A 10,937-nucleotide genomic window follows, 5' to 3' on the forward strand; every position below is an offset into this window, starting at 1 on the left:
ATGCATCAATTGGACGATCTATACACTAGGAAGAAGTGCCTTGAGAGTGGACATATTAGTTTGAGAGACCATAGTCATTGTTGTGCCTAGGCCACCCTAGGCCATTTGTATAATGTTAGTCTATGTGGCACTAAGTTTGCACATCCCCTTCTACTTAGATTACATGTCCACGCCAGTTGTTTACACATTTGTAGGGATGAGAAGAACGCTAGCTATGCATAACAAAGGATTCACGATTCTATTCATGATTTGGTTCCAACTAAGATTTCAATATTTCCAATGATTAGTAGCAACAAATTAGGCTTTTTAAGGAATACAGTGGACAATTTAGCCCATGGGTAGAATTTGCGCCAAAAAAAAATGATGGCCATGTAGCCATTGTAGGCGTTCTTGTATATATAAGTTAAAATTCTCCCACTTTTAAGAAAGATTGTGAGGGAGCAAGAGGGCACATGTTGTGCCATGTGGCTCTTCGAAATCTCCTTCGCTTCCTCACCTACCTGGCTCAAGTCCCTTTTTCAAGTTTGGAAGGGCATTCTTTGGCATTTTTGGAAGGGTAGCTCATATTTTACATTGGCAAGGTTGCCTGTCAAAAATTAACTGCATGTTTAGCTCTCGACCACCTCTTCAGCTGATCCAGGTTCTCATGCCCCCCTCGGGAGACATACACACACCCCATCTCCCCTCATGTTAGTTGATTTTTTATCTGCAAAACCATCAAGGAGAGAGAGAGAGAGAGAGAGAGAGAGAGAGAGAGAGAGATTATGAGAAGGCAAGGGGATCATCTTGAGCCCAAACTAGGTTCATGTGGTTGATGCCCTTTTGAAGGGCACGAGCACATATTGCGGGGTCTGGACAATGTAGAGGAAAAACTAAAATCCATTAGTGCTCAGCGTGGCATGATTTGCAATGGAGAGCATATCAAGGCCAGTGTGCTTCTTGATGAAGTTCTCATCGGCAAACTTAGCTCGAAATCCCCACCAGTTCCAACTACATGGGTGAAGTCTCCTATAACATGGCACATGAACTTTGGAAGCACACTGTTGTGAAATGTAGATCCCTTGAAGTGCAGAGGCGTGCCAGACTTTCACTCATGTCTCTCAAAGTTTTGGTTGTTTTGGGAGTAGTATTGCTAGCATAAAGCTCCATCATGATGCATCTCCGCAAGCTTCTCACCAATGGTGATGTCAAAAAACATCCTTGGATGGTTGGGCGTCGGGCGGCCATGCATAGTTGCGTGAAAGACTTGGCGAAATTCGAGGAGCTCAAAATCAGCTCCATTGCAAAACAAACACAATACTACATGGAATTCTCTCTCTCTCTCTCTCTCTCTCTCTCTCTCTCTCTCTCTCTCTCTCTCGCTTTTGCTTTTGTTATCAAAATATGGCAGTGGAATATTTGCACACAACCACCTGGCAACTCGAAAGGCAAAGTCACCATGGCCAGTATGGGGCTTTCTTCTCCGTGAAACCCTCATGTTGGAGAATATACATAGGAGGAATGAATGGGGGGTTGTTGTATTGTCACACACACACACACACACACACACACACACACACACACACACAAAAACACAAATACACACACATAGTTGCTGCTCCCATGGTGTGGCACCCTTACTGATTCAATGGTTCTTTCGCAACCTTAGGCACCCTGTTGCCATTGAGGCTTGGTCTACTACATGCACACACTCTTGGTGAGCCTTCAACACTAACATGTCCTTCGTTCTGTAGCATGTTTCCCACCATAGTTCTTACAACTGCTAGCTCTAATAGGGGTCTCCGCAAGGGCAAACAACGGGGATCTGGAATCATGCATGTACCCTCAGAGGCTCGAAGTTCGGAATGCAGATTTTGGGTGATAGCAAGCTTCTTGGTGTAAAGAGAGGCCTTGGACATGTCTTCAATACGATGCACTGGACTATTGTAGAGTGCACAACGGCCCAACTGCCTAGCGGGAGCAAGTGAACCCAACCTGAGATGTAGACTATGATAGAGACGAACATTTTGCTTCCTGTTGCAACTTAATTATACGAGAGCATGGAGAAGAACATTTGGAAGCATACAATACGGATGTTGGGGATGTCCAGCATGTGCCATCAACAAAAGAAGGCAAAAGGATAAGGCCATGCATGTCATTACAATATTCCGATATTGAGAAGACAACTTCTTAGAGGGCTCAAGAATGAGCGGATGGTAGATATTCTCAATGACCTGAGCTTCATGTGTGTATGTAAAGGGAGAGAGAGTCTTGCAAAAGCACATATGAAATTTCATTAAAGCCATTCCAATATTGATATTGATTGTATTTGCTTCTCAGTAACTTTTTTTTTTGGTGGTCGTCCACTTCACGGAGCTCACTCATGGTCCTCGATTGCTAGAGAGAATGTGCTACACTTTACTAAGGCCTTATGTATGCCCAAAAAGTACTTATACTTGGCGCGTGGCAATGAGCTATGGCCATTCAAAATGTAATCAATCAAAGTTGCTTGGAGTTGCTTGCCTCACCTTTAGGTCAGCGAGTGGTCATAAGCGATAGAAAAATTGACCAAGTTAAGATTTATCATAAGGGGGCTAATTATTATAAATCTTAGGCGTTTAAACATTAGAAACCCCATGTCTATAGTGTAATAATGTATATGTTTTGCACAAGTAAAATAAAAAAGGGCACCATTGTAAAGAGAAAGAAAAAGTACCTCAATGTAAAATAGTACCATGGAAGGCAAGTTCAACAACCCCATGCCTACCACTTTAGGGAAAATCTTTTTCCCTGAACAACCATGTTTCCCCTCTTGAAGGTGAAAATCGGAAGTACCAGTAAAATTTTCAAAATTTGCAAAATATCTGAACTAATTCATTGTATTTTTTTAATCAATTTTTCTTCTCTTTTTCGTGGTTTCAAACTTGCTAATCTGGATTTTGAATCGGCTCTAGGCTAAGTCGGAAAAATGTTTTTCGAGCATTGATGCTTACTATGTATATTAGTACGGTCGGTCGTCTTCGGTGGTCTCTCTTTCTCTCCCCCTCTTTCCCTCTTTATCGCATGCAAAGGGGTTTTTTTTAGTTTTGGACTTTAGCCTCCAAGTCGCAGATTACGACACGTGTAAAGGGCTCCCTTTTCGGCCATATTATGTTAGTAGATGTTGGACTTTCCCTATAATGTAATTACTAATCATGTACAAATAACATAAAAAGTTCAACAATGTAAAAGAGTACCATAAGGGGCTTCCTGTATCTTAGGTGAGGGCTCCTTGTAAAACCCCGGTCGTCTTGTTTCTTTGGGTATGTTGATGGATTCCATGGATCGTTATGAGCATGGATGGTATTGTGATTTTTTTTAAAAAATCATTTCACAAAAAGTGCAACAATGTAAAAGAGTACCATAAGGGGCTTATTATTAACAACAACCCCATGATCCCATTTGAGCATGCCCGTGTGATATAGTGATGATGCATGTCTACCCTTAACACTAAGTTTCACGAGGTCTTTAATGAAGGCCTCGTCATGGAAGGGTTCAACATGCGAATCTCGAGGAGATTTGTTATGAAACAAAAGGTCAACGTGATGGTTAGCACTGAAGAATCGAACCTAGGATGTACGCATTGGTAGCCCAATGCCTTAATCGGGCGGGCGCGTACCTTTTGGTTTCACCAATGTCTAAACACTAATCTTTAAAGTAAATCTATGGGGGCAAAAGAAAACTAGGACTAAACAAAAAACTCAAACATGTTCAAACAAAATCCTACGGCCGAATTTGTCTCGCATCTTCCACATGCAGGTGGTCGTCGTCGATCGATCTCATGACGAGGTCTTTTTTGGGGAGACTTTGATTAGTTCAATCGCTCTAGACCAAAGAGTGTTGGTGCTTTTGACGAGGTCTCTTTTAAAGACCCTCTGGGCTTTAGTGCTGAGGCCTACTTACGATGCTTCTGTGATCACACATTTTTGGAAATTAACAATATTTACTCATGCCTAGGATGGGGGAAAATCTTGGCTATCGGTAATTAAAAGTTCTCAAAAGAACATGATAATGGACCTTATGTATCAAGGATAAGGGGGTGAGTTGGTTGGAATGACTGCTCTGATAGCCGATGTAATTATGGTCCCTGGATGATGTCATGGCTCAACACGAACATGACATGACATTGTAATTCTATGGGTTGATTAATATAATTCACTCACAATTGTGAGTTTTGCAAAAAATAAAATAAAAAATGGTAACATTTTTAAACTAAAAATATGGACCATCATACACTTGTTGACAACTTCTCAATCAACATTGTTTTACGCACATGGGGCAACCATGGCGCATCCTCTATTGAGAGTCCAGTGGACCTCCATTGCATGACAAAAGAGTTTCCATGGCCATTGAAGAAAGTTATATTTGTAACGTTGTAGGATAAATCACCTACACTTGTATCTACACCATTGTTGCTCTCATAAATGAAGTTGATGAGCAAAGGGAGTGACATCCCATTCCACATTCACTGCATTGATCTTGGACAAAGACGGGGTTGGGCTTTTTGACTGGAATGGCATAGAACCCATGCACCTACATGTGTGTGTGTGTGTGTGTGTGTATGTGTGTGTGTGTGTGTGTGTGTGTGTGTGAGAGAGAGAGAGAGAGAGAGAGAGAGAGAGAGAGAGTGGAATTGTATTATCGTTCTTGAATTTAAAGATGACGCATGGGACCAAATGAAACATGTTTCATGCTCTATGTTGAGATGTTCAATGACTCTCTATTTTGAGACCAATGGAAACTCCATGAAGTGGCTAAGAGAGAAAGCTATAGGATGGATTGCTTAGAGCTAAAAATGTGAGGAAAGCGAGCTCCAATAATGTGATAAAAAAATTAAGCACTCTAGTAAGATATGATACTCAAACTCTCAAACTTGACACACGCACACACAGAGGCCACTAGCCAGCTATAAAGTGTGCTCCACCGCAACAAACACCCTTGTAGGAGTGGTTGACATGACTCCCCACAAGAGAGAGAGAGAGAGAGAGAGAGAGAGAGAGAGAGAGAGAGAGAGAGCGGGCACATGTAGAGCTCCAATCGATCTGTTTGCACCAGCGAATGTGGTGGTCGAACTAGTTGCCATGTACACATGCATAGTCAATGTGCAATACCGTTCAACTTGCTCACATGCAAGCAACAAAAGATTGTGAAAAGGGAAGTGTAGAATTTTTGCGAATGTAGGGTAAAAGCCCCTAATTAAGGAGACTGAGATGAGGAAGCTCATAGCAAGAGCCATGGTGCCTTGATTTGAGCGGGAGTTGGTTCAAAGGATAGTGAAAGATGTGCCGATCATGATAAGCATGGTGGTTGACGATCTGGCAATGAGCATAAAAATTTCCAACAGAGTTTTCAATCGGCGCCAAAGAGCCCGATCTGGACACAATTGCACCAGTAAAAGGTCAAGACTTGCTGGGATTTGAACCCAACATTTTGTGAATCACATGGGCACAGGTTAGGCTAATTGTCCCGAGACTTGCATGTTTGTGTCCTTTCTCACACTAGGCCGGGCAAGTGTTGGCCAAACCGACGTGGCGACCAACCATTCACATACGAAAAAGGAAACGTTGGCCTCCAACTCTTGTTAGAGGGGCGGCCTTGCACCCTCAACCAAGATCACTTAGCGGCCGCCATCTGAGAAAAGTGTAAGCGGGAAACGACGGCATAGTCTTTGAACTTTGCACCCCCAACGTGGAAGTCGGATGTCAAACCACTTGGGCTGTCGCAATTCGTTGAGAGACGTGCGCAACTTTTGTTTTTAATTCAAGTGTGACAGCAACGCCCATGACCATCTTCAAAAAAAGGGTGGGGCGACTACCCCAGTGTGACAAGGGCCTTATTCTATGTCCCGCTTTTGGGGCATGTCCACGTATTGGCACCTTTACCCTAAGAGCCTGAAGTGCAGAGAAGATAGGCGGTTCACCTTCTTTTGTGGGGGGTTCTTCACATGTGGGACGGTGAAGGGGTGCTCCAATACAAGTCAAATTAGAGGTGGGCCACCTACACTTTTGGCCGAATGCTCCTATGGGCTGAAGTAGAGGTGGGCCACCTACACTTTTTGGTTGAGTGCTCATGAAAACGAATAAGGCTATGGTCACGCGAGGCTTAGTTATCAGCTATTTGAACAAAAAACTAAGCCTCATTCTTGGTCACACGCAAAAAGGAGCCGTAAATGAATAATTATGCCCACGCTTTGTAACTATGCCGATTTTGGCATAGTTGTGAGGTTTAAGGCTTAGTTGGGAGGATGAATGAATAACTAAGCCTCACATGACTATGCAAGAGGCTTAGTTATTCATTTAATGCTCTGTCTCGGCATAGTTGGCTTAAGTTACCTATAATTGATAACTAAGCCTCACGTGACCATCCTAAGTGCATGCGCCCGAGAGAGAGAGAGAGAGAGAGAGAGAGAGAGAGAGAGAGAGAGAGAGAGAGAGATGGATGGATGTGCTACACAGATGGAGCCGTTTAGCCAAGCGTTTGCTCCCAAAATTGTTGTGGGTCCACCACGATTTTGTTGTCTGGTGCAACATTTGCTTGCCGATTATATTGTATGCTCCTATTCAAGGAAGCTATAAACCCTTCGTAGCTTCTCACAAGGCGTGAAAAAGAGATGCATCTATTAACAAACCTACATAAGGTTGCAGCTTGCTACGTGTTCCTCGTAGGGTGGGTCTTTTGTTGTAGAAGAGAACAAGTCACCCCAGCAAGGCCTAAAATTGACGGGTACCCCCCAACTTTTTTTTGACAAAAAATTTCTTGGGGGTGCTTTTCACGTGATAGGATGTCCTTAAAAACATTCTAGTCGTTTGACAGACAAATTTTAGAAAAGACAGGAAACAAAAAAGTCTTGTCTATATTGTATTGTGTATCTATATACGTATCCTTGATGTACTTGAAAATATGATAGGCGAATCATGGATTAAGGCTTGTCATTTGACGGCCGTAAATTATTGAAACTTGTCGTTCGACAGAGAAATTCTACAATCACACTTGTCATTTGGCAAGTATTTTTTCCAGAACCTTTTTAGACAGGGAAAACAGGTGTCAATTTTAGGCCCTACACCCCAGTCTACGTGCCCTCTACTAGACGCAATTTTAGCACGCATGTGTGCATGAACGCAATCGAATGGGGTACATTCAAACTCGCCGAAAAGGTGGCCAATGGTGCATGTGCACACTACGAGAGAGAGAGAGAGAGAGAGAGAGAGAGAGAGATTGATTTGTGGGCACGGGGGGTTTTGAAATTTGCAAGTTTTTTTGGAACCTACTAACACTAATGATGCAAACCTTTATGGGTGAGGGATGCCATTGCCACGGCGGGCCAAAGCATTTTTGTAGGTGGTGGGTACGGCATATTAATAGGAGCTGTGCTGCGAGGCATATAAATGGGGCACCTAACCACACCCAAGGCCATCACTTACCGAATAGTGCTCCATGTTCTTTTGCCAGCGGGCCATTTTGAAGAGCCTCACCAACCTTGCTTCTCCGCGTTTGGCTGTCTTTGCATTTTTCTTGAAGGTGCGTGAGTGTCTGTCCTTGAGGACAGAAGAGAGAGCGTGAATGTGGGTTCACTGCGTCTGCATAGAGGAGGTCGATACTCGATTTGGGTAGCCTGCGTTTTTTTTTTAATAGAGAGAGAGAGAGAGAGAGAGAGAGAGAGAGAGAGAGAGAGAGAGATTTCTCAATGTGGGTTCCGTGCAGGTTGCATTTGAGAGAGAGAGAGAGAGAGGCTTCAGAGTCTGGCTTATGAAGAGTGTGTGATCGTGTATTGGAAAGGTTCTTTGAGACTCGTACAGAATTGGAACATTGCGAGCTAGAGAGAGGCTTTGATGCGAATTTAGAGGACGAGAAGAGGAAAAGAGAGAGAGAGAGAGAGAGAGAGAGAGAGAGAGAGATGGTGGCCGCCTCTCAAGAATGTCCTCTTGGCACCCAATGCCAAGTAGCTGACACCCATACAAGTGAAAATGGTGGCCACTCCATGAAGGCATTGCTTCTGGATTGCAGCAGCATTGGCATGGAAACCCTCCCTTGTAATGCACATGACCCATTCAATTGGCAAGCAGCTGTTTCTGCGATGCAAGGAAGCTACGCTGAAGATGTGATGAAGATGGTGAATTCATTTCTTGATGTTGGTGATGTGAAGCTTGATGGTACCAAGCTCTCCATAGCCCAAGTAGCTTCAGTTGCAAGAAGAGGCTATCTTGCTTGTAAAGAGAAGGGCCTTGTTCATGTCAAGCTTGATTCCACCATAGCCAAAGACAGAGTGGATGAAAGCTCTTCCTGGGTCTTTCACAACATCATGAAAGGCACGGATACATATGGTGTCACCACAGGCTTTGGTGCAACATCGCACCGAAGGACAAACCAGGGCATGGAGCTTCAAAAAGAGCTCATCCGGTTCCTTAATGCTGGCATTTTTGGTAAGAATTCACATGGAAATTCTCTTTACAATGTGTTAGCTCCCGATGTCTCACGAGCAGCTATGCTGGTCCGCACTAACACCCTCTTGCAAGGTTACTCCGGCATCCGATGGGATATTCTTCAAGCCATGGAAGACCTCATAAACGCTGGCATAAGTGCCAAACTCCCTTTACGTGGTTCCATAACTGCATCAGGTGATCTTGTGCCACTCTCTTACATTGCGGGGCTTCTCACAGCGCGCCCGAATGTGAATGCATATAATGCAAGTGGGGATGAGATCAGTGCTAGCCAAGCTTTAGAAGCTATTGGGTTGGAAAAACCATTTGAGTTGATGCCTAAAGAAGGGCTTGCAATTGTAAATGGCACCTCTGTGGGTGCTGCCTTAGCATCTATGGTGTGCTTTGATGCCAATATACTCTCTCTTATATCAGTTCTTTTATCAGCATTGTTTTGTGAGGTCATGCAGGGAAAACCAGAGTTTGCTGACCCACTCACTCACAGGCTAAAGCATCATCCAGGGCAAATTGAGGCTGCGGCTATCATGGAATGGGTACTTGAAGGGAGCTCTTACATGAAAGCAGCAGCAAAACGTCATGAAACAGAGCCCTTGCTAAAGCCAAAGCAAGATAGATATGCATTGCGGACGTCACCGCAATGGCTCGGCCCCCAAATTGAAGTCATTCGCTTTGCAACTCAATTCATTCAGAGAGAGATCAATTCTGTCAATGACAACCCCATAATTGATGTTGCTAGGGATAAGGCACTCCATGGAGGCAATTTCCAGGGTACTCCGATCGGAGTTGCCATGGATAACGTGCGGCTAGCCTTAGCTGCCATTGGCAAGCTCATGTTTGCTCAATTCTCTGAGCTTGTTAATGACTTTTACAACAATGGGTTGCCCTCTAATCTGAGTGCCGGCCCCAATCCTAGCTTGGATTATGGGTTTAAAGGGGCAGAGATTGCAATGGCTTCGTATACGTCAGAATTGCAGTTCCTTGCAAATCCAGTCACAAATCATGTACAAAGTGCAGAGCAACATAACCAGGATGTGAATTCACTCGGGCTCATTTCCGCACGCAAGACTGAGGAGGCTTTGGAAGTGTTGAAGATGATGACCGCAACATACATGGTGGCTCTGTGCCAAGCAGTCGATTTACGTCATTTAGAAGAGGTTTTGCTCGACACAGCGAGGGAAGCGCTGTCGACAGTGTGCAAGCAAGTGCTATCAACAGCAAGCACAGGCGGGATGAAGAGGACACATGACTGTGAGAAAGAGATGCAGTATATAGTGGCGAACATGCCGGTGTTCTCATATGCGGATGATCCGATGAGTCCGTCGTACACGCTGGTGCAGAAGCTGAGGCAGGTGTTGGTGGAGCAAGCAATAATGAATGCAGGTGTGGAGAGGAAGGGGGATGATACATTGGTGGAGAAGATATGCAGGTTTGAGGATGAGCTAAGGTTGTTGTTACCGCCTGCATTGGTGAATGCAAGGGTGGCCTTTGACAGGGGTGTTGCTGGGTTACCCAACAGGATAAGGGAGTGCAGGTCCTACCCAATTTATGAGTTTGTGAGGGAAGAGCTAGGAACCCACTTATTGGCAGGGACTCTGCTGAACAACAAGTCTCCTGGTCAAGATTGTGAAGCAGTGTATGAAGCTCTTTGCAATGGGCGTGTCCTTCAGCCCCTTGTCCGGTGTTTTGAAGGGTGGCCCCATACTGCTAACTTGAGCCCAAGCTCCTCTTGATTGCATTCACTCACTATTTCTGATTTACATATGTGTGTATTGAAAGGTTATAATAAGGTGAGCCTCATAAAAGTGAACTCCTCGCCATCATCCCCCTGAACATCTAATGTGTGCTTTTTTTTTTTGGTCTCCTTTGCTTCTTTCTACTGCAATATCCGCATGTATGCATTTATACAAAAGCCTGCTAGGTTGCTCTTTGCTAACAGAATTACTACAATCACACTAATACTACTTGCCAAACATGGTGTACTTGCATAGCAAGGGATGCTTTTGTCTTGTTTCGAGCTTCATGCAGCAAGGTTACCCCACTTGTTAACTGTATGTGATGCTTTCTTCTTGTCCACCATGACCATGTGCTTTGGGAAGTCTGTGCTTCTCTAGATGCGGACTGTGTGTTGCCAAAATCCTCAAGTGCAGCTCCATTCTTGGATTTGATGTTGCGGCCTATTTGCTTTTTGTAGAGCAAATATCATCCTATGAATTCATGGTTTGCAAAAATATTCAGTATAACTTTCTTAAGTTCTCATGTCTTTCCCAAAACATAGTCTGAAGCATGTTCTCTATCCATATTTGTTGTTGGGCTTGGTGCTAATTAAAGAAGTGGACAATCTTTGAGGGAAAAAGAAAGATGCAAGGGAGGGTTAAAAACTTTTAAGTTTTGCACTTCTTTTGTAGTGAATTGTGAAATCAAGGAGTCGGCGGAGAAATGAAACAGGTTTATCGTTTGGGGGAACAGAAAAGTATTTTCATG

The 10,937-nt window shown here is 43.9% G+C and overlaps 1 protein-coding gene across 2 annotated transcripts; it reads left to right on the forward strand.

Annotated features, from left to right (window-relative positions):
• Positions 1–7,388: 7,388 nt before the first annotated feature.
• On the forward strand, positions 7,389–10,705 carry LOC147429401 (phenylalanine ammonia-lyase-like). 2 transcript variants are annotated; one of them, XM_086495617.1, is made up of 2 exons: positions 7,389–7,536; positions 7,720–10,705. In XM_086495617.1, exon 2 carries the CDS (start codon positions 7,913–7,915, stop codon positions 10,184–10,186), a length of 2,274 nt encoding a protein of 757 aa, XP_086351743.1. In that variant the 5' UTR covers positions 7,389–7,536; positions 7,720–7,912; the 3' UTR covers positions 10,187–10,705. The 2 variants fall into 2 exon arrangements, with proteins under 2 accessions (XP_086351743.1, XP_086351744.1); XM_086495618.1 differs by having other exon boundaries at positions 7,432–7,608.
• The last annotated feature ends 232 nt before the right edge of the window (positions 10,706–10,937 follow it).

This window comes from Adiantum capillus-veneris, chromosome 22 (genome assembly GCF_014529385.1).
Source record: "Adiantum capillus-veneris isolate H3 chromosome 22, ASM1452938v2, whole genome shotgun sequence".
NCBI lineage: Eukaryota > Viridiplantae > Streptophyta > Polypodiopsida > Polypodiales > Pteridaceae > Adiantum > Adiantum capillus-veneris.